The sequence below is a fragment of the Abramis brama genome (genome assembly GCF_963993115.1).
Source record: "Abramis brama genome assembly, chromosome: 5".
NCBI classification, from domain to species: Eukaryota; Metazoa; Chordata; class Actinopteri; order Cypriniformes; family Leuciscidae; genus Abramis; species Abramis brama.
Genome location: NC_139967.1, coordinates 20,600,346 through 20,625,096, shown reverse-complemented (window position 1 = coordinate 20,625,096; position 24,751 = coordinate 20,600,346). Strand labels below are relative to the sequence as shown.

At 37.1% G+C, this 24,751-nt stretch overlaps 1 protein-coding gene across 2 annotated transcripts; it reads left to right on the top strand.

Moving 5' to 3' along the window:
* Positions 1-908: 908 nt before the first annotated feature.
* On the top strand, positions 909-24,405 carry ncs1a (neuronal calcium sensor 1a). Of its 2 annotated transcripts, XM_084114666.1 has the most exons (9): positions 909-1,164; positions 1,286-1,507; positions 13,499-13,523; positions 17,225-17,363; positions 18,159-18,237; positions 18,587-18,675; positions 20,338-20,415; positions 20,896-21,016; positions 23,345-24,405. In XM_084114666.1, the coding sequence occupies exons 2-8, from the start codon at positions 1,444-1,446 to the stop codon at positions 20,992-20,994; spliced, it is 573 nt and encodes a 190-aa protein (XP_083970792.1). In that variant the 5' UTR covers positions 909-1,164; positions 1,286-1,443; the 3' UTR covers positions 20,995-21,016; positions 23,345-24,405. The 2 variants fall into 2 exon arrangements, with proteins under 2 accessions (XP_083970792.1, XP_083970791.1); XM_084114665.1 differs by having other exon boundaries at positions 911-1,507.
* The last annotated feature ends 346 nt before the right edge of the window (positions 24,406-24,751 follow it).

The following is a 24,751-nucleotide window of genomic DNA, read 5'->3' as shown; positions in this document are numbered from 1 at the left end:
ATTCAATCCTTAGATGTTTTAGCCTTTGCTAAATATAATATGTATATATAATGTTTAGATAGAAGGAAGTCACTTGTGCTTCAGCCTGGTTGGTGCTCACGGAGCAGGACACAAAATTCAAGAGAGGAAACCCAAGGTCTAGATAGGACCAAGGAACAGGACCGGAGCACACGGTCCTGTTCTTTGGTCCTAGCTAGACCTTGGGTTTCCTCTCTTGAATAATGTTTAGATGTTTAACCTAATGTTTAGATGTACTGTATATATTACATTTTAAAAGTTAAAATTTCCATCCATTTGGATTATACCATTTTAACAAAAGCAAATTATTCTATATTTCTCATATTTGCCAGTTAAACACAAATGAAGTATGTAAAAAGAGATTTATGTAATAAAAACCTCAATGTGTTTTACATACACAGTGACCAGTTTTATATATTTATCATCACAGTTAAATATGTAAATCTCATACATTTCAACTATAACTGAACTTGTTCCACAGCTAGCCATATTTAAACCATGCTCATACTTTTTAACTGATAAAATGTAATTGTTTTAAATGTAACCAATTTAAGCTGATTCTTACAATTTTGGGTAAATGTATGATAAAAAATAATAATAATATTTGTTGAGTATATATTTGCTAAAATATGTGTCTGCCTTTTTATATTAAATAATAATATCAAATACAATGGTCAAATCTAAAGTTTTAGATTTTAGTAAGGGCCTTTTAAAGAAACTAAATATGAAAAAAAAAAAAAAAAAAAAAGTCTTTGTCACAGGGATATGTTTAGGGGAACAATATTTTTTTCATTCAGTAGGACCGAGAGCACTAGGGGAGTGGCTTCTGTTGTCAAGGGCAACAGCATCAACACACAGCGTGGTGACAACACACGCCCGCACCCTCCCACACACACACTCACACATACACACACACACACACACAGAGAGAGAGCCAACAAATGCGTCTGCATGTCTGACTCAGTTAGTGAATCGATTCCTCTTCCAGGTGGACCGAGCCAGACAGCAGCGATCACCCAACTGAAGAGTGCCTCTCCAGGGCTCGAGGAAACCGCAGACACTGGCAGGAGGACTGGAGGAAAGGGAGGGACGCCGGTTGACAGATTAAAGCCCTCTCTGTTTCTCTCTCTCTTTCATTCTCTCCGAGTGAGGAGAGACAACTCTAGGCATTGCATGCTGTAGTCACATAGCTTCTATGTAATTTGCTCCTCTCAATTACTTGTCCTTCCTCCTCTTCTTTTCTACACTGCTGCGGTCTGGAGGAAAGGCACGATTCAAAAGGACTTTTGCTCTCCTTTTGCTCCCCCCTCTTTCTCTCTCTCTCTCTCTCTCCTTCTTTCTTTCTCTCTTTAAATGTAAGTGGAAGGTGGGATTGGGGGGAGTGAATTAGGGAGTGGGGATAAACCGTTGTGACCAGCTGGAGAGATGGGCAAATCCAACAGTAAACTAAAGCCTGAGGTAGTGGAAGAGCTGTGCAGAAAGACCTACTGTGAGTACTGCTATTTAGTCCTTTCTATCGTGTCTAGTGCCATTTTGTGCTGGTTAATTGCATGTTATTCTACTTTTTACTCTGCCTTTTTTCCATCTCTAATTTTAAGTGGAAACTACCCTGTTTTTGTATTTACTTTGAAACCTAGGTATAGGTATTGGTGGATCTGATGAAGTTGCATTTGGCTGAAGTATAAGCTTAATATAACTAAGCTGTATTCTGATACTGCACTATTGATTGTGTGTGTGTGTGTGTGTGTGTGTGTGTGTGTGTGTGTGTGTGTGTTTTGTGTGCATGTATGTCCTACCTGCCTACTTATGAGCTATTATGTTCATGTCTCTACAAATCGAACGGGATCATCATTTCATCTCTGGGGTCATTGATTTTCCTCTGTCACTAATCATATAATCATTAAGCATGTTTTGACTGGCTTGCATCTCTGTTGTGAGAAGATAAGGTGCCTACATGAACAGCTGGCAGCAACTCTCACGTCGAGTCAATAAGGTGTGGGGCTAACTAATAATTGCATTGCAACAATCCTTTCCTGAGGTGGAGAAAACATATTAGCATTGTCATTATCACATCAACTGTCTTTGACTTGATTTAGATTACTGAAATGAGATGAGGCTTTTAGACCTCACTAATGCTGCATATTAATCATAGTGTGAAATAGGTGAAGCAAATTTTAGAGGGGAAGGTACAGTGAGGAAAATAAGTATTTGAACACCCTGCTATTTTGCAAGTTCTCCCACTTAGAAATCATGGAGGGGTCTGAAATTGTCATTGTAGGTGCATGTCCACTGTGAGAGACATAATCTAAAAAAAAAAATCCAGAAATCACAATGTATGATTTTTTAACTATTTATTTGTATGATACAGCTGCAAATAAGTATTTGAACACCTGAGAAAATCAATGTTAATATTTCGTACAGTAGGCTTTGTTTGCAATTACAGAGGTCAAACGTTTCCTGTAGTTTTTCACCAGGTTTGCACACACTGCAGGAGGGAGTTTGGCCCACTCCTCCACACAGATCTTCTCTAGATCAGTCAGGTTTCTGGGCTGTCGCTGAGAAACACGGAGTTTGAGCTCCCTCCAAAGATTCTCTATTGGGTTTAGGTCTGGAGACTGGCTAGGCCACGCCAGAACCTTGATATGCTTCTTACAGAGCCACTCCTTGGTTATCCTGGCTGTGTGCTTCGGGTCATTGTCATGTTGGAAGACCCAGCCTCGACCCATCTTCAATGCTCTAACTGAGGGAAGGAGGTTGTTCCCCAAAATCTCGCAATACATGGCCCCGGTGGCATCCTCTCCTTAATACAGTGCAGTCGCCCTGTCCCATGTGCAGAAAAACACCCCCAAAGCATGATGCTACCACCCCCATGCTTCACAGTAGGGATGGTGTTCTTGGGATGATACTCATCATTCTTCTTCCTCCAAACACGGTTAGTGGCATTATGACCAAAAAGTTCTATTTTGGTCTCATCTGACCACATGACATTCTCCCATGACTCCTCTGGATCATCCAAATGGTTATTGGCAAACTTAAGACGGGCCTTGACATGTGCTGGTTTAAGCAGGGGAACCTTCCGTGCCGTGCATGATTTCAAACCATGACGTCTTAGTGTATTACCAACAGTAACCTTGGAAACGGTGGTCCCAGCTCTTTTCAGGTCATTGACCAGATCCTCCCGTGTAGTTCTGGGCTGATTTCTCACCTTTCTTAGGATCATTGAGACCCCACGAGGTGAGATCTTGCATGGAGCCCCAGTCCGAGGGAGATTGACAGTCATGTTTAGCTTCTTCCATTTTCTAATGATTGCTCCAACAGTGGACCTTTTTTCACCAAGCTGCTTGGAAATTTCCCCGTAGCCCTTTCCAGCCTTGTGGAGGTGTACAATTTTGTCTCTAGTGTCTTTGGACAGCTCTTTGGTCTTGGCCATGTTAGTAGTTGGATTCTTACTGATTGTATGGGGTGGACAGGTGTCTTTATGCAGCTAACGACCTCAAACAGGTGCATCTAATTTAGGATAATAAATGGAGTGGAGGTGGACATTTTAAAGGCAGACTAACAGGTCTTTGAGGGTCAGAATTCTAGCTGATAGACAGGTGTTCAAATACTTATTTGCAGCTGTATCATACAAATAAATAGTTAAAAAATCATATATTGTGATTTCTGGATTTTTTTTTTTAGATTATGTCTCTCACAGTGGACATGCACCTACGATGACAATTTCAGACCCCTCCATGATTTCCAAGTGGGAGAACTTGCAAAATAGCAGGGTGTTCAAATACTTATTTTCCTCACTGTATAACAGCGATGGCAATTATGACATAATAAGTCTACATGACTGGATTACCAAAAACTGTTTTTGTTTTGTTTTAGTGTAAAGTCACAGTTACACTAGACCCTGTGTTCAATTAATTTGCATTCATACACATACGAACAGAGAAGAGTTTACAAGCACATGTGAAGAGGTTTTGTTTAGTCTCGTCACACTACTGAGTGAACAGGATATTTTGTCGCGCACTAGGTCACGTGTTTTTTGTTTGCCACAAATAATACATTTCAGATGTCAAAATATACCATCTATTCCACTTTCTTGCAAACCTTTAGCTTTGGCCTTGAACTTAAATGTTTATGAATGGAAGTCAATGAAGCTTGATAGATTTTTATCTGTGACCGCAAAAAGTTCAAGTCTGGTGAATTCCCATAGCGCAAAGACATTTGACCAGTAGAGAATCTAAATGTCACAGACTGACCTCCTGGCTCGATACAAATTTCATAGCTGCATGCTTTGCATTGTTACTGGAAAGTGTAGTATCAGTATTTGTTCTTAATTTACTTGGCTTAAAGGGATAGTTCACTCAAAAATGAAAATGTTATCATCATTTACTCACATGTCATTCCATATTATCTTCTGTGGAACATAAAATATATTTTGAGATTTTTGTTTTTTGGTCAATAAAGTCAGTTAATTTGGCTACAAAATATCTTCTTTTGTGTTCAGCAGAAGAAAGAAAAGCATACAGATTTAGGGTGAGTAAATTATGACAAAATTTTCACTTTGGAGGGAAGTATATAAAAAGTTGATAAGTTGATAAATTATGCATGTTATTAATTGTAACAAACCTATTTTCCCTCTTAATACAGCAATACCAGTTATGCCATTATTAGCAGTTAGTATGAAACAGTGGTGCTAAAGAAATGAATGACTCTCTAGGCCTACCGTTTAACATTTTTAGTTTCCTAGGAAATTGTCAAAGATCCACTTGGTACAGGTAGCCTATCTTGGTTAACTTTTATGGAATTTAAGTACATTCCCAGCGGTAGTGAACCATGTTTAATGAGCATCTTCAGAGGTTGGTTTTGTGCGCAACGGGGGGTAAAGCAGGGCTGTCAGGAAATAATTTCCTGCTCCTTCGCTGCAGGGTTAGATCAGTGTGGGAGCAGTGCACAAATCTAACAGGCTTTCAATGAGAAAGCTTTCTGTTCTGTGGGCTAGTGTGGTCACTGTTTGCGAAATTTTGAAAAATCAGTATGAATGTTTTAAAGACTTTGATTTTATGGATGTCACCCTAATATCACATCACGTAATTCAAAGTGTGCTGAGGAAGATCTGGGTCTTTTTCCAGTTTTCCAGTGTTCATGGGCAGCTACCCCTCTGTGCCTCTGCCAGACTTTTATAATGAGCCGCTGAACAGGATGACCTATAATCAAAGTCAATTCAATGTGAATTGATGTCTACATCTTATTTTCCTTCCTTAATCTAAGATGACGCATTTATAAATACAACAGGATATAGGGTGGGACTTGATTTTGGAATTGATTAGATGGTAAAAGGTGGCTGTTAAATACAAGAATTTGCCAGATCATTTGCTAAAACAATGGCTTAAATGCCATTTGGCTATCTGTGAATATTATCCAGTAGCCAGCATTGCCTAAGTCATGTCAAGCAGAAAAGAAAAGTTGTAATTTTTTACATTTTGTTTAAAGATAACAAGGAGAAAACAATTAGGTTCTGTAAAAAAAGAAAAAGAAAAAACGTGCTCTGATGATTTGCTTCCAATGAGTAATCCCAGGAATATGCAATAAAATGTTTTTAAAGTAAAAGAGTTTAAACTCAGTATGAAATGGAATTGGATCTGTTTTCTAAATGCATGTTATTGATGTTGTTGTTAAGGATTCATCCATACATATGTTTATTTATTTTTTTGTGATGGCTCGATTTTTACGGTGAATCGGCAGAATTCTCTGTTCTCTGATGTATGCTGGACTTCTCCAATCATTTGCTTTATCTCGCCCTTTCTCAAAATCGACTGCAAGCTTGCATTTAGATCTGCCTCCATCTAATCAAAAACGGATGGATAGAACCAAGTCCCTGCCCTTCATTTTTCTTTTTAGATAATCTGTTCACTTGCATTTATGTCACAACACACAAAAGAAAAGAGCTGTCATGACTTGCTACATTGTGACTTTGACTTTGTCTATGTTCATATAACATATGCATATCTGCCTAAGCAGCAGCTTGTTTTCTCACTCAGCAGCGTGTGTATACTGTATTGTCTATTTTTTCCATTAACCTGTGCAACTGTGCACTTTTCTCATGTCTTATCTCATGCTTTGCTGGAGGGTTATTTCATGTGTGTTACATGTGCAGCAGCAGCATGTCTTAAATGCTCACAGCAATGTCTGTGAATGTATTGGCAGTAGCAAGTCTCGGTACTTGCTCTGCAGCAGCAGCAGCATAGCAGATCTTTTCCGCCAAGACCAAATACATTAACATTGCCATATCCATGCCTATTATCATGCCAATCTCTCCAAGAGTTGTCATGACAGAATACCAGTTATTTGAGTATTAAGTGTGCATGAAGCATTTAAATATTTGCTTTGCAGTAACAGCTTTATGGACATGCACAAAAACAAACAAGCAAGCTATAATCAACCATTAGTCTTGGATCCTCTCTCTTCTCTCTCCTTCTCTTCTCACATTGTTTTTCAGTTTTTCTCCACTGCAGTCCTCTCTCGTCTTTTCTCTTTCAGCCTGGTTGCAGCTTGTCTCTTCTTGTTCTCTTTGCCTATAGTGTCTACACTGTCTATTCCACTCACCTCTCAATCTTTGTGTCTTTACCACTGGTTTCACATCAGCTATGTTCAGCTTCTCTCATCCAGAAATGTAACCTTTGGGTTCTCTTGATTGATTCACTTATCTATTAGCGGACTCTGATTGTTTGTGTGTGTGTCATTAATTCACACACATTCTTTTTTTCATTCTGTTCTAGTTCATTTTCCACAGTCACCATGACAATGAGCTGAATCCATTGTTCCATTTTAAAGAGTGCTAGTACGTCTTCCGGAGCGATAAGTAAATAGGATGATAAGGATAAGAAATGGGATGATAGATTTACCCTCCTTGCTAGACTCCAGATTATTTCCACCTGCTCTGCAAATGATCAAGCATTGTTTCCATTGGACTACATAAATTGACTTCTATGAGCCACTGATTCAGAGTACTTTTCACAGATAGGCTGCACATTGTCCCATTATGTTTTTAGCAAATAAGACAAATATTTAGTGTGAAAATTCAGTGCAATAAACATTTTAGTTGGAAAGGTAATCCTGTTCGCAAGCTGTCGGTATGACAGGTTTTTCCCACAAAAAGGATCCTAGTCGCTTTTCCATCGTTCTGTGAAGAAAACTGACCAACCAATAAGATTTCTGCTTTTATTACATGCCAGAGCTGCTGCTGTTACATAAAAATATGACTTGGTGCCACTCATGGACGGACTATTGTACTAAGTGACAGTGATTAGAAGAGGAAATATCCAGACAAATATCCAACAGTCTCTGTACTCTTTTATTTGGTGTTGTTTAATAAACAGCATAGAGAATACAATAATCTGAACTGCTGTTTGAAAACGTGTAAATACTTTTTGAATTCCTTGAAAATTGTGTGTCAAAAATGAAAGTTGCACAGCAATTGGTGTATTGGAGGAGTAACTAGGGTATTTCTGCTTTTCTATCTATTTTTCAATGCGGAAGTAAGGTGTTTTCTGTGAATGTGCGAGACTTCCGATTTATTAGCTGCTTTAGCGAAATAATGAGAAGAATATATCAAAGTGCAGTATAATTAAGACAATACATTAAAGTTTGCAATATCAAGCAGTAGGGTTGCAAAGGGGCGGAAAATTTCTGGTAAATTTCCGGAAAGTTTCCTGTAAATTTCCATGGGAAGTTAAGCTGGGGAATTTTGGAAATATTCATTACCACGGCAACTGCTTGCGCGTCCACTCTGAAAGTAACTGTACACATAAGAGATGGATAGATACATTATTTAAGGTTATTTATATTCGTTAAAATATTGATATATGATCTTGTTGTCAAGTAAGCCCCGTTGCGAGCATGTGCGTCTCTCTAAACTTTCAGTGTACTGCACTGCTCTAGTTGACTTCTGCGCCTTCACCCCCCGCCCCGAAAATATCACGTTAATTTTGAAAACGTAATTCCTTTTGTGGATCCTCTTGGTCTTTCTTCATGTTTCTTTGACAAATATCAGTGTCTCAGTCTCACGCACGCTGCATGTGAGTTAACCACGCCTACTTATTTACATGTTGTTGCGGTATACACGGAATAAAAAAAATCTGTTACGGTTGACATTTTCTTCCGCGGTAATGATATATACCGTCATACCGCCCAGCCCTACTTATGTGGTAAATAAAGTTATGCTAGCTTATTTAGCATCTAACTTATCAGCTTGCTATCTACTAGATGAATACATTTGTATGTGATATTTGCAATTTAAACATTTAATAAATATATTTCCCCATAATATCATCAAAACTTTGTTTAGTCCACAGGCTCAAATGTGTGCCTTCAATAGTCTTGTGCTTTGGGCTTCTGTACATGTGATGGAGGCATGCACAGTGCCAGTAGGGGGTGTGGTCTCAGCCATGCAGTAAGCAGTGTGCTATGTGCATGTGATTGAGGAATGGCATGGATATTCAAGTGTATTTGAATGGCATCTGTTTGTTTTAGTCAAGATTATGCTAAAATATACTTTCCTCAACTATATTTAAGTTCCGAGCCAACCTTCAACTTTGAAAATTCCCAGTTTATTCCTGTTTATTCCCATAAATTCCTGTTAATTCCCTTGAATTCCCATGGAAAGTTTTCATCTTTGAAAATTCCCAGAATTTTGCAAACCTATCAAGCAGCTTAACAAGCTGTTTTGTACAGCTAAAAATAACTGGAAGCGAATGGCACTGGAATCCAGACACATTAAAATTACAAATGGCTGCTCCCATGCTTACCTAAAAAATAAGGTGGATAAGCTCCACCTATTGTCAGGGAGTAAATTTGCATTCAGCCAATCTTCTGTTTTTTTACACATTGACCTGAACAGACAAATCAAGTGCAAAAATGTGACCAAATTTTCATGCCAAACATTTGTGCTGGTGTGAACCTGGCCTTTTGGCACATATATGTCAGATGATTCCTTCATTGCCCCATGCTGTGTCTTCTGTACATTGTGTACATGTGTATATTTGTGCGTCAAGAGAAGGCATCTGAAGATCCAGAAAGAGACAGACAGGATAACCCAGCAGTGGTGATGCCGTCAGTCTCCTTCCCTGCCTTCACATTGAGTTTATGTCCACAAATAGGCTTAATCAAATATAACAGTGGGTGGCCCAGGAGAGGCCATACAGCAGGCGTTATGTGGAGGGAGATTTACCTAGAGTCTGCTTCACAGAATGTGGCCCACACAGGCAGCCTTAACCCCTTATTCCTTGTGCACTCTTTTGTTAGGAACCGGTGTCATAATTCTTGTTGGTGCGGCATCGAGGAGAGGAATGCTGCTGTTGTTTTATGTCAGCCTGTTTTGAAGGTATTGTGTTCATGATCTTTTGCAGCTTGGGATTTTGTTGGCCTGTTTTACTTTGACCTGGTACTGACTGAGTGGGTCTCTTTGGTGGGCTTGTAGCAGTTTGAAAGCTGTAGCAAAGGTTGGGCATTTTCTGCAGGTGGAGCAGTCATCTTCGAAGAACTTCCATGGCATAGGAGAGTGGAAAAAATGCCCATGACCAGAAGCTGTACGATCATGTTAGGACTGAATTGTTGTTGTTTTGCGTTTCTGCTGGAAAAAAAATATTAATTTTATTAATTTTAAAAAGTCATTAATTAATTTGCTTTATGGTGTATCTGGGGCTGTATGTCAGAAGTGAGAAGGTAGGAATTTAAAGAGGAAATTAGTGGAGATTTCTCAGCCTTGAGCCTCAACTAATAAGGAGGATGTTGCCGATGTAACAGCCAGCGTGACTATATGTAACTGTGCCACTCCAAATTTAATGGGTTGGAGATCCTGACTACCACCAAAAGAAGACCTAAACTAAACTAGATGCATTGGACGAAGGCTGTGGTTATTGGTAAACATACTCACAATCTGATTCTTATAACAAAATAATATAACAAAATATGTATAACAAAAATGATTTTACAACAAAAGAACCATTTACTAAGAGCAGATGGGAGCAACAAATTATGAAAATAAATGAACTGATTGAATCCAGTAGTATTCTGGCTGTAGAGTTACAGTAGATTTTCTTATGCTCTCTTATGCTCACCAAGGCTGTATTTATTTGATAAAAATACAATAAAAACAGTAATATTGTGAAATATTATTACAATTTAAAATAACTGTTTTCCATTTCAATGTTTTAAAGGTTACACTTTGGGCATTGTACTTACTCATGTAAGTACTGAGTAATACTAATTAACTACATGTACATGTTACAGAGTTAGGGTTTGGTTAGGGTTAGTTACTTGTAACTGTGCATAATTTACTGTTATTACTATTTTAAGTACATGTAGTAACGTGTAACTGTGCCACCTTAAAATAAAGTGTTACCCTTTTAAAATGTAATTTTTAAAAGCGCTGATGTGTTGGCAAAGCTTAATTTTTAGCAGCCATTACTAAAGAAAAAAAAACAAAAACATTTATTTGAAATAGTTATAAAAGTCTCTACTGTCACTTTTGAACAAATAAAATGCATCCTTGCTGAATAAAATAATTTATTTCTTTGACCCCAAAATTTTAAACGGTATTAAATGAAAAGGAAATATCAGTAAGCAAAAACAAAAAGATGCATGCTGCTTTACCGTCCGTAATAGTCCATGTTAGCAGAATTATACAGTTTATATTCAGAATTGGGACTGGTGTTTTAAATATTGATTTCGTTTATGGCTCCTCTCAAGGTATATATGAACAAAAAAACACCTCCGAGTCAGTACCTTACATGCTGGTTTGTCTTGCAATCATTTGAGTTGACATATGAGACCTATAAATGGCTCTGACAGTGCATTGGCTCCCAAGGCACCGGATTGTTCATTATTCTTTGCCTGTCTCTGTCTTTTACTCTTGTCTTGCTCTTTACTGGTCTTAATTTGCTGCCATGGCCCATGATAGCTGACAGTGAGGGGGAGAGGCATTGTAGAATGAGTAGAATTGCCCTTCAGCGTGACGGGCAGATTAGATGAGATGTTTTGTCGTTTGTTATGGGCTGGGTTATTATGGTTTGTGAGGTTGCAGAATATCTTATATTGAGTATCTTATTAATTACATTTTTTGATGGAGAAGGATGTTTTTCTTCTGTTTTCTCTCTCTCTCTGTTGTTCTTTGTTGTAGCAGATGCATTGGATGTATTGGATGGAGTCATGTTGGGTCATGAGCGCTGATGAGACACACCTGTGTTACCAAGTGCCCTCTGCCCTCTCCTCTCCCTATTCAGACATCTTTTTGTCATACCCACTGGTTACATTTATCCTTTAGTAATGTAAATATTTAATTCCTTTATACATTTATTATAATATTTCAGCTAGTGCTCTCACTCCTCAAGGCCTGGTTGTGTCATAGACCTTTTTCAACAATTCTCTTTCTCCTCATCCATAATCAAAGAAATGCTGATCCAATCTTAAATATCTTCATACAATTTATTTAATTCCCCATTTCTTTTTTTTCACCACCTCAACCTTTCACTCTACATTGATGCACATCACTAATCTTGGTAATGACTACACTCCTGCCCCAGACAATGAGGTGTGTGTGTGTGTGTGTGTGTGTGTGTGTGTAGACAGTTGCACACAGTACTCAAGAGTATTAAGATGTAAACAGTAAACTAACACAAACTGCAATGACCATCTGAGCCAATGACATATTGATATTATATTAGGTCAGTAAATGCAAAAGTGTTGCATCATCCTCTAGTGTATCATCTTACTGGGGCATCTCAAGGCACGTTGTTCAAAGTTTTAAACAAAAGAACTATGTGCTTATTACGCAAGTTGCTTTAGATACAGCGAGACGCAAATGCCAAACACACCCGTCTAGTCTAGCGCGTGTGTACAAAAAAGTTCCGATGTAATTCAACAATGTTTAAACGGCCTCTAAATTCACCTGATAAAAGTGCGAAATTTTACATTTCATTTATTGGTCCACTTACTGTAGCAGTGGATCTTGAAGTGTATGTCTGCTTATGCGTATGCATGACGAATCAATCTTTGTGAAAAAGCTCTCTGTGCGATGGCTCAGGGGCTGTCAAATGTAGTGACAGTGTAGTGACAGGCCTGATGTTAGTTGTGTTGGCATGGCAGTCTGCCTCTAAGCTGTGAGAGACAGATATAGCAGTTCTCCTGTCAGGTCTCCACGTTTCCCTGTCTCCATTCAGCTACTCCGCAGCAATATGTTATCTACTAGAAATGCAATGCCGATAATTCACTCATTCCATGATCTGTCTGTTTGTCTTTAAAGAAATGAATACTTTTATTCAGCAAGGATGCGTTAAATTGATCAAAAGTGACATTTAAGACATTTACATTACAAATTATTTCTATTTCAAATGCTGTTCTTTGAACTTTCTATTTATTAAAGAATCCAAAAAAAGAGTATGACCAGTTTCATAAAAATGTTAAGCTGCACAACAGTTTGTTTGTTTTTTTAACATTGATAATGATAAGATATCTTATCTTAGTTTCTTAAACACCAAATCTGCATTGCTATCACAGGAATAAAATATATTAAGATAGAAAAGTTATTTTAAATTGTAATAATATTTCTCAATACTACTATTTTTACTGTATTTTTGATCAAATAAATGCCTTGGTGAGCATAAAATATTTATTTTAAAAACATTTAAAAAATCATGCATACCCCAAACTTTTGAACATTAGTATATACATAGTTCAGTCATGAAACTCTAATCAAGTGCTGGTTGGTTCTTTTAAAGCTGTGGCATTAGCCAACCACATGTACTGTTTAAGCCACGTAACTATTTTGTACCATAGCCTGCGATCGCCCTGCTGTGCGATTATGAAAACTTCTTCCCCAGCACCACCTGTAGAGATCTGCTATGGGGTTTTTTATATTCTTTCAGCAGCATGTCCTTTATCTATGTTATTTTAACTACGCTGAACAAATTCTTGTATTTTCTCAGCAGCAGCAGCGTTGCAGATCTTGTCTGCCAGAATCAAGCTTGTATAATTCCATGCCTCATGCCAATAAATGCTGGTTAAATAATTCACTCCGGGAGTTATTTATGAATTATTAAAGGCTTCACACCTCAAGACTTTATTTTTTTTTTGAAACTTTCAAAATTAGGATTTGCCAAACCATTCAAAGTTTGTCTTGACAAACGTTCTTTTTCTTGTTAAAAAAATACACTCATCACAGTTCTACACATTTATTTAATCCAAAGTAATTTTTTTCCAACTTCCTTAAATTCAACTTAAATTCTAATTCTAATTCAGCATTCTGTTACTTACCTCATTTCAAATGTAATTCTCCATTCAACCCTTGGTCCATCACCTAGACCAGCACCAAACCAGCATTACCCAGCACAAACCAGTCTAGACTAGCATGGAAAGTTTTCACACACTTTCATCTAGTTTCTTTAGTTTGAACAAAATCTTACTGTCTTCTGTACTCTGTCTTGTTTTGCAGTCACGGAGAAGGAAGTTCAGCAGTGGTAAGTGTGCTCTTTATGTCCTCTTTCTGTAAACATTCCTCTCTCGCACCTGTCCTCATCATGAGTTCAACTGAGAGATAAACAGGAAATCAATCAATCATTTAAAATCTCAACAAAGATGTTATTAAAGAATGTAACTTTCCATCCTCCTCCATTACTACCAATAGTGCACGGTATTTGCATAGTTCTGACATGGGCAGAAAATACTGTAGAGAGCATCTGCTTTAGTAGGTTAATATGAATTCATGTGTTGTGGTTTCTTTGGACAGACTGCTTATTTAGCTTGTTATGGGGTTCAATGACAAATAAGTGTCCATGATAAAGAAATGGATTTTTATTTATTTATGTAAATACAATGTAAGTATTTTTATAGGTATATTTATAAGTATAATAAGTATTTTAATTTCACCTTAATGTGAATTTGCTTTCCATGTATTAATGATTAATTAATTTATTTATTTGTATGTATTAATTATTTATTCATAGATATCATTGTTTTGGTGGATTTGCACCACATGTCTGGTCATTAAAAGGTCACTTATCTTATATTTTATAAGACTTATTGACCTTATTCATACCTAATTTGCCATATATGAATTGCAAGTGTAATTTTGACAAAATGTTAATAGACTGGGGAAAATAAACGGCACACATCAATGACCCATGGGGGCTTTCTGACAGCAAACAGTATCTGTACCTCTCTTTACTACGCTGACATTCTCATCTTGAAAATGTCTGCCACCAAGAAAGGGGATGTTGTCAAGTACCACATCATTGTAGATATTCAGTGCCTTTTCAGAGGCCTTTCCCATAAATTCTTAACTTCACATGCCAACATCCATATGGCTGCTCTATGCCTCTCATGGCAGATGGGAAACGGTTGACTCTAGGCAGGGTGCCCAGTAGGGAAAGAGAGAAGGATGAAGAGAGAGAGTGAAAGAGCAAGAAAAGAGAACTAAAATCGTGGAACAAAGAAGTGAGACTAACAATCCATATAAAGGCAGTCAACGGTACGTAGAGTATTGGAAAATAGTTTTGACAATTATTTGACATTTACAAAGGTGGGCCAATCTTCTGTGACTGTTCAAAAAGCCTTGTATTTGTATGTGTTTGTCTGTTAGAGCAAGCCAATAGACAACCTACCTTTACTTCTTGTCTGATTCTTATACTCACAGATGATGTACTGCACTGTACTTTATACACTGGCATTTCACTGGGGACAGCTCTGTTAAAGACAGGCACTATGGTCTTTTATTGAAAGCGGAGCGCCTTGAAGCTCAGTCTAGTGCTGATCAGATCGCAAAACAGCAAGCCTAGACATGCACACACACACACACACACACACACACAGCTCAAGGTGCGCATCACTTTCTACTTCCATTTCTCTGATGATATAGAAGTATGTTTGTTGATACCAGAAGTAGACTTGCCTTTGAGATATCTGTATTGAGTCCTCAGAGGATCAGTAGATGAAGCCTTACAAAGACAATTTCAGACACACAATTTTTCTGTTCCCTTGTTTAGCAATACATGTACTGTACAGCAGATTAAAGTTAAACTTTTTACAGTTTCTTAAGCAAAGTGGCTGAATTGTGCTTTTGATAATCAAAACTAGGAGTTGCTGTCACATGGAGAGTTTTGTGGATTATAGCTGCATTGTTGATTAATGTGTCTTTCTGATTAAATTAAAAGTAGATATTGGGAGGAATATTCAGGAAAAATGTGAGTTAATTAGGTTTGGGAATTGAAACTTAAACTCAGGAATTGGATACTTGTTATAAAATAAAAATTTCGATTCCTCTTATCTTATCGACACATCCCGCGAACACAGAAAAAGTGATTTTATACCATTCAAGCGCAAGAAGACTTGTCCAAAACGTGCGCACAGAAAGCCCCCTCTCAAACTGTATAGTGCGCGATACTGAGTTCTCTTCCGCGTCTTTTTGCACTTGAATGGACAAATACACACAAAATATGTCAAAATATTCTCGTGTGAACAGAACGTAAAACAGCTGACAAAGAAAACGCATGTGTAACAGTCAGTACATTGGATCCGTGCAGCTGTTAAAGTGACAGCAACCTAATATTCCTGCTGCCGTCTCTATAATAATGCTAATCAAACAACAAAAGACGGAGAAAATCAACTAACTCTTCTTGACTGAATAACTTTTGTAACTATATATACTTGTAATGTATATTTAATTTATAAATTACAATTGTTTCTGTACCTGAAAATCTTAAAACACTGTTTATTTGTTATTCTTTTTTATTTTATTTACTTGTCTTTAATAATGCTTGAAATTTATATTAGGCTAGTTACCTAAACCATATAGGCAAACGTTCCTTGTCCTTGTGTAAGTGTTATTTAGCCTGCTGATTTTTGTTCATGGTTTTCAGCTACAATTAAATGTTTTGCAATAAGAATAAATGTGAATGATACCCAGGTTTTTTTTTTGTTGTTGTTGTTTTTTACCTTATTGGAATCGAAATTAGGAATCGATAAGAATCATTTAAAATTTTAATCGGAATTTAAACGATACCAAACCCTAGTTTTAATGTACTGTCATTCATCCTGAAGACATTTATTTTATGATAATGACTGACTAACTGCACATTATCCCACTTATTTCATGGGTAGCAAGTAAATCAATGTAGCCTACATTAAATAGTGATTTGAGTTTAGATTATTATCATGTGAAAGGAAAGAAAGTGTGGAGGGAGACATATTGTGTAAGAGATTGGTTGCAGAAGCAACGGTCAAATATGCAATTTAGTGGTCATTATACAAACATTTCACCAGACAATGCTGCAGTTGACCAATCAGAATCAAGTACTACAGACAGCTGTTCAGTAAACGTAATAATTAGGCCTGAAACGTTTATGTGACTGTATAACAGTGGTATGATGGCATATATCCCCATCTGAAACACAATTTAAAAGATTTTCTTGAGCTATTTAATTTTGATCATTTAAAGCACTCGTTACTTATTAAATTGTGCTGCACATATGTTGTAACAGCTACTATAAGCTACTATAAATTAGCATAATGTGAAAAATGTCTCTTTGAAAGCCCCTCTGAGGAGGTAATGGACAATTAGCTAATGAAGTGTTTTAACCGCAACATATGCTGGAGATTTTTATAATGATTGTGAGGGCCATTTTGTTCAGTGACTTAAATTGGCATGCAATGAAAATAAACTTTTCTGTGAATACGTGTTTTTAAAAAGTGTTTGCATTTTACTTGTTAAGTATTAGTATCAAATATTTCCTAAAATGCGGAATCCAAACTGATGTTCTTGGAAATTAATTTGCAATTGAAGACTGACATGCACTGTAATATCCTGGGCAACAGTTTCACCCTTTGCCCCAAATTGCTCGGAAATTACCCCTAATGATAGTCCTCGGATTTTTCAGGGATCAATTAGCGTACAGAAAATAAACTGCGCTGAAGTGTTGTTTCTGAAAATTACAGGATAGAGTGACAGAGGTACAATTTGTCTTGAAATGCCCTGACCACATGTTCTGTAACACTTCTAGCACTCTGTAACACTGCTATCAGTTTATCTTCACAGGGGGGAGATGTCTGTGTTTTGTCTTTGGGTTCATCCTTGCATAATGAAAGTCTCTCTTTTCTTCTTCTTTCTCTTTTCCTTCCTCCCCACTCTTCCTATCCCGTTTCATTTTTCCTGTCCGTTTGGCAGGTATAAGGGTTTTATTAAAGACTGCCCCAGTGGTCAGTTGGACGCAGCTGGCTTTCAGAAGATCTACAAGCAATTCTTCCCCTTCGGCGACCCCACCAAGTTTGCCACCTTTGTCTTCAACGTCTTTGACGAGAACAAGGTAACACAAGGCTGAAAAAAGGAAACATCAATAAAAGAAAAGCACTGTTATATTAGCCTACTGGGGCTTTTTAAAGTTGCAGTTTAACAATAAATGTTTTGATATGCACTGCTTTGATTTGTTATCTTCTTGACTGAGTCTAGTGGCGAAAATTATCGCCACTAGAATCTCTCCCTGAAGAGATGTTTGACTGAACAGCAAAATAAAGTGTGTAAACACTCCATTCACTTTCATTTACTCAGCGACAGGGACATGTATTATGCATTATGCATTTCCATTTTAGTTGCAGAAACGCAGCTTCAACAGATTTGCAGAATTGAGTATTTTTTTGTGGTCTGAACAAAATGATGATGCATTTGGGAGCTTTATAGAGAATATTACACACATTAAACAAAGTGTGACAGACAGAGAAACAGACAGACAGACAGACAGACAGACAGACAATGCCCCTGTAGAGTATTCTCAGATGTTTCTATATTCTCAGTGGGACTGTGTGCTACAATCTTTAGACACACTTCAGAATCACTGTCAAAATGACATTTCCAATATGTATAACCTTTTGTAAGCTAGTACTGAACACAGGTAACGTAACAGCCTTCCCTGCTGCTTCTGTATTTAACTGCAGTTTTTTGCTGTGTCACTCTGCAGTTGTTTGTCGTCTTTGGTGTCTCTTTCATCTGAGGTGTGAGTCTGTAACAAAGCTGTATAAAATCAAACCTTTTTTTCAGCCTTTTAGGCTCCTTTTTACATTTCACCTATCAGCTACCATGCTGTCTTTCTGTTGTGTATCTACAGGATGGACGGATTGAGTTCTCAGAGTTTATTCAAGCACTGTCTGTCACATCTAGAGGGACACTGGATGAAAAACTCAGATGTAAGACCAGAATTTCTTTATAAATCCCATAATGTCGTCAGAACCTCAATGCTTTCTTGTTTCTGCACCAGAGATGTGTTTATTTATCTGCAGAAGACTGTCTGAAGACTGAGTAACATTTCAGTGTCTTATATTAAGATGGCTCTTACCCACACTGAATGCACTACTAGATCTGAACAAGTCTCCCACTCCATTTTAATTTATCATCTTGTCTAATGAAAAGATGATCATGTCGAATAATCAATAGAAAAGTCTAACATTAGTTTACTAATGAGAAGCTACACTGTTGTTCGTGGCAGCTAGAGAGAGAGAGTTTTCTTAATCTGCTTGATTGTTATTGCTATCACAGGGGCCTTTAAACTTTACGATCTTGATAATGATGGCTACATAACCCGAGATGAGATGCTGAACATCGTAGATGCCATTTACCAGATGGTGGTGAGTCATATGCTTCTCACTGAACCGTAACTTTCTATTTCAACTGAGTAAATGAAAGTGCTTTCTTGGAAGGCCAACATGGTGTTTACTGTAAAGCCTAAACTCTAAAAATCGATTATGAGCATCTGATTGATAAAGAGACTGCAATGACTACCTTCGCAAATACTAGCTTCCAGGAAGCTTAAAGGGTTAGTTCACCCAAAAATGAAAATTCTGTCAGTAATTACTCACCCTCATGTTGTTCCAACCCCGTAAGACCTTCGTTCATCTTCGGAACGAGTTTTTTCACGTAGTGTTTTAGCGCAGCGCGTCTGTGTTGCACGTCAACACGCATCACACACATGACCAGCGTCGGCCAATAGTGAGCCTACGTGTGACGTACAACACAGACGCACTGCACTAAAACACTACGTGAAAAAACTCGAGGCCCAGAGAGAAGGAAATGAAAAGTGGAATAAAGTCGTTATTTTTGGGGGTTTTTGCGCACAAAAAGTATTCTCGTCGCTTTATAAACTTAAGATTGAGCCACTGTAGTCACTTGGACTATATTAACGATGGCTTTAATACATTTTCTGGGCCAGCAAGTTATAATGTCTTAGAAGCCTATGGAGGAGTGAGACAGCTCTCAGATTTAATCAGAAATATCTTAATTTGTGTTCCGAAGATGAACAAAGGTCTTACGGGGTTGGAACAACATGAGGGTGAGTAATTACTGACAGAATTTTCATTTTTGGGTGAACTAACCCTTTAATAGCATTGTGTGCTTTTTTGATCACAAGATGTTTTCATGCTGTTCTGATCATATACAATTGGCAAAGAGGCCCAATCACCTGTGCTGTAAAACAAATCCCAGTTATTACAGTTACCATTCATTTCTATGAGGACATATGAAGATGAGATATATTTTCAGTAGATTTGGTTTTTTGAAAGTAAAAACAATTTTCTATCAATTGAATGTATATATCAGTGGGGTGCAGTGGTGTTCTGAAATGAGGTCCTCACATTTTTTTTAATGTTTATATACTGTATGTATGCATGTATATATTATACATACAGTATATAGTATATATAAAATGAACTGAAAGATCTGAGGGCTTAAATACACAAGGAGAGTAATCAATGTAAAACAGAACGGGCGTGGGAACTAATTAACAACCAGGGAAACTAACGATAACTGGGAACTCAGCAAAACAGAACATAACAGAATATACATACTACAACAATATGGTTTTTCAGATGAACTAATAATTAACAGTACTTTTAAAACATTTATTAAGTAGTATTTTCATAAATTACCATTAGTAAATAGTCTTGTTCATTGATAGTTCATTATGTCAAATACATAAAATAATATTATTGAACCTTATTGTAAAATTCCATTTTTGGACATTGACATAATTCGCCATATTTTAACTGCTGAAATCGCTTGCATTGTTTTTTTCCCCCTTCAGCTCGATCTAATACATGCAGTTAGCTTATATTTATTGCTGTGTTCTTTTTGTTCAGTTGGCTGGCAAAAAAGTTTTTTATATATCTATATAAACAAATTTATTTTCCACATAAAGAGATGAATGGGTAACATGTTTCTGACTGAGGTTGTTTCTTATCCTGCTGTGAAAGGCCAGGTGTCCTAGGAGTTCACATCTTGTTTATGTCTTGCAGGGGAACACAGTGGAGTTACCTGAGGAGGAAAACACACCAGAGAAAAGAGTCGACCGCATCTTTGCTATGATGGATAAGGTTAATGCTGTATATTATTGTCTTCCACTTCCTTATTTCTCCCATGCACAACATTACTTGTAGAAATAGTTGTCTATTTAAAAAGTAAACATGGCAAATGTACTGCATTTATAGTGAATTGCACTCATATGATCATTTTCAGTCATTGTATTCATAGCTATAGGTTCGATACAATGGCTTATTTTTGCTGTGATTGTCAGGAGAGCGGTCCTTTGTCAGGCACTAGAAACACAGAAGGCACACCACATGAAAGATGCAAAATTGAAGCTCTAGAGGCTCTTGGAAAGCTTTGATAAAAGAACCTTTGAAAGAACACAGAGCTCTTGAGAGAAAAAAGAGATTTGAATACATTATTTAAAAAATGTCTCTACCTGATTCCCTGCATATGTTCTGCCACCAACTGTAAGCATTTAATACCTAGTATTTGTGGTTGAAAACAATGATGTGACTTAAGACTAACTGTCTTTCTTTTGCCAACAGAATGCAGATGGGATGCTGACTCTGCAGGAGTTTCAGGAGGGCTCCAAGGGGGACCCCTCTATTGTACAGGCACTCTCCCTTTATGATGGCCTGGTGTAGGCCCATCTCAAAGTGGCGTTCAGTGAGTCCCATTTCACATTTTCCCAAATGCTTACAACAGCAATGTACCAGCCGGCTGACTACAATGAAGTTCATAAATGAACACAGTGTTATTTTAATATTATTTATTAGGGGCCAAGCACTGAAAGTGCGTAGGCACCTATTGAAATCGTTGGCATTCTTATTCTTCTTCTTCCGCTTCTTCTTCTTCTTCCGCTTTGGAAATCTATGGCAGCCCACAGAACCGCTTGCGGGAAAGTTATGAAATTTGGCACACTAATAGAGGACAGTCTGAACTGTCACCATAGCAAATTTGGAGTCTCCAACTCAATCCTCTAGCGCCACCAACTGCCCAAAGTTGCACTCATGTTTATGCTAATAATTTTTTAACCGTAAGGGCTAAAAACAAAACTCTTTCCCCCTCTGATTCCCTAGCTCAAGCCGATTCAATTACATCCTATGACATCATTTTCTGGCATGAAAATTTTCCAGCCATTTTGAATTTTCCGAAAAACCTACAATTTTCACTCAAATTGAACCAGATAATTTTCAGACCATGCCGACAAAAAGTTATGGAATTCAAGATGATTTGTCAAACCGTTCTCGAATACCGGGCAAACGAATTTTACATAGCTGTGTCTCCGCAACACTTTATTGTATTCAGACCAAACTTGGTACATGTCATCACAAGCAGTGCCACCTATTGGTCCGGAGATACGTAAAATGTATATTTTTGTTTATAACACGATATATGCCGAATCGAATGATATCAAATTGTCCCATATTGGCCATTTTGAATTTTGTACTAAAATGCTATATTTTATGAACCCATGAATGTATCGTTACAAAACTTGGTATGGGTCATCAACACGATGCTCTGAAAGAGTCTGAGAAGTTTCGGGCCAGCACCACCTAGTGGTAAAAAAATATATTATTATGCTTATAACTTTGGATGTAATTGACTTATTTTCACGGGAGTCATCTCCTTACATTCCTGAATCCTAGCCGAGTCCAACGATACCAAACATGCTAGGTTTTGCATTATGGTTAGTGCAACGTTGTGATTTAGTGCTTAAAAAACGTTTGCGAATATTTTCGAAACTATTAGTCCGATCGAGACGAAACCACCGTAGGAAATTCAGAAACATAGGTCGCTTGCTATACACCAATGCCCAAATGTAAAAATTTTGATAGTAAGTGGTAAATAAATCCAATGAAAGTCAGGTGTGTGTAATTTTGTATGTGTTCATACATATAAATGTCTATAACTCCTAAACGAAATGAGATATGTTCACCAAATTTCACACACATATGTATGGGCTCACTCTCAGGACACACAAAAACGGTGGAACTGTAATAGAACAAAACAAGGAAATTGCCTTTAATTACAATATAATATCATGATATTAAATGCTACACTTTACGAATGCATTGGTGTACCATTACGAAACTCGGCATGTGTCTTCGGCACCACTACTCAGGCTTTATCTCTGCAATGCATTGACATATTGACACCAAACTTTGTATGTGTCATTGTCACCTCACTCTGACCACGTCACATCAATTTCGTAACAGCGAAAGGGATAGTGATAAACCATTCAATCATATTATTAGTTACTGTATGTATGATTTTTCAGCCATTTTGCCTAAAATCATCTTTACATGTCTTTAATTGCTCAATGTTGCAAGTTGGTCTGACACTCCCAGCCATGTTGGCATGTCTTATCATTTTTTTTGCGCTTGGCCCCGATAATTGCTGTTTGCAGCTATATTTTACTATAGTATTTATTAATGTTTTAATTAGCTTTTATTTTTATTATATTTTCAGTTTTAATAAAAAATTTAGTTTAAGCAATTTTCATGTGCTTTTTCATTTTTATATTTATACACCACTTTAATTTATTTATATCTTAGTTTTAGTTGTAATAATTTTAGTACTTCAACATATTTCAGTTAGTTGCCAAGACAACTTTTCCAATTTTAGTTTGTTTTTTCAGTTTAATTTTTTCATTCTATACTTATTTTATTTTATTTCAGCTTTATTTAAAATACTGAAAATGATTTCTAATAGATGTAGTTTTAGCTGAAAATAACAACATTGGCACTCATCTTTAAAGTTCTTACTCTTCAGTGCAAACTGAAACAAATATACTTAGCAAAGAGAAAAATTGTACTGTAGAATATTAAGCCTCATCGACTCTCTGCCTTTTTCTATATTTTGATGGAACGACGTCAAGGCCTTTGACCATTGCAACAACTTGAAAGCACTAATTAAATTAATGGTAATTATTGCAACATATAAATCCCACTCTGTGTAAATGTAAAGTTTCTGTCTTTCATTCCTATCTAGATAATCAATACAATAAATTTATATCATTCTGCTGGCACTGTGGAGGAAAGCTGACCTATCACCAAGCTCTTTGGCCTGCCAACACGAAGGTGCATTGTGGGTGCTGCTCTTGAGAGAGGATCAGACCAAAAGCCGCTCAAGACAATGTGAACCCTTCCAGAACTCATTTGGGAAGAATGATGTACAGTAAAAGAACCTATGAGGTCTGATGGGTTCAGTGCCCTTTTTGTAAAGAAAAAGAGACACTCATATGGAGAGTGACTTTGAGGGTGTCCACATCAGTGTTATTAAATGTATAACTCCAATATCCTTAACACCAATGAATGAATTTCTTATAATGCTGTGGTCTTTGTCATAAGTGATAGGGTGGACCTAGCTGGATTTTAGTCTAGCCTTCACTACTACATGAAGAACGAAGATGAAGTTGCACCGCTCCACAGAACTTGAATAACATGCTTTCAGTCGTATTTATTTATAAGACCTGTCTATGTAAATCAGCAAACTTCAACAATAAACAAAATCTGATCATTAGTCCTTATGAAATTCTGACAGCCATGATGTATTATATTGAACCTGTATCTACTGCCATGCTTGACCCACAGGCAGTCTCACTGTACACCTTGTGATGTAGAATGCAACTTTTCTACAGTATTGCATATGTGATGGTGTAGGCATACATGCGATGCATTCAACACAGGCAAACGTGCTCTTTTCAGACAGCTTAGCTTGTTTGAAAGAATGAGATTTATGTTGTATAATAGCATATATAGCATTCAGCAGCACTACACATGCACATGGAGGTCTGTACAGTGTTGGTATATTTAGATTTCAGGTAGTGTTGAAATGAACAATGAAATAAACAACCCTCATGTATTTTTTAAAGCTTAACATTTCATCTGGAAATGTTACAAGGTCTGTATGCTCTCCACTTACAAAATGCACCGATGAGTTTGTTGTAATGTCACACAGACACTGCAGTAGATGAAATATTATGGTTATAGAGTAATGTTAATGAAATCTAATGTTAATGGGGTCTCTTTAAATAAATATTTTTAAGAAAATATCTTGCTCTACGGGAAGTTATTTCACCTAAATATTGCATTTTAGATAATAATCACAACAACGTCATGTTTTAAAATGACAGTCTTTGTTTATCTTTAACTCATTTTCAACTCCAATGTCTCTATTATTGTTCTGTCAAAAAGACTCATGAACATATCCTGCTTGTTAGCTTCAATTTATCCCTCACTCCACCATCCAATCAAAACTGCTGTAATAGACATGCAGTATGAAAAGATTCCAGACTAAAAGGACCAAAAATGGAGATGGAAAGGTTCAAGTTGCAGACAGAACCTCACTGCTTGCATTTGACAAATGGAACAACACTTGGCATTGTTCAATAATCAT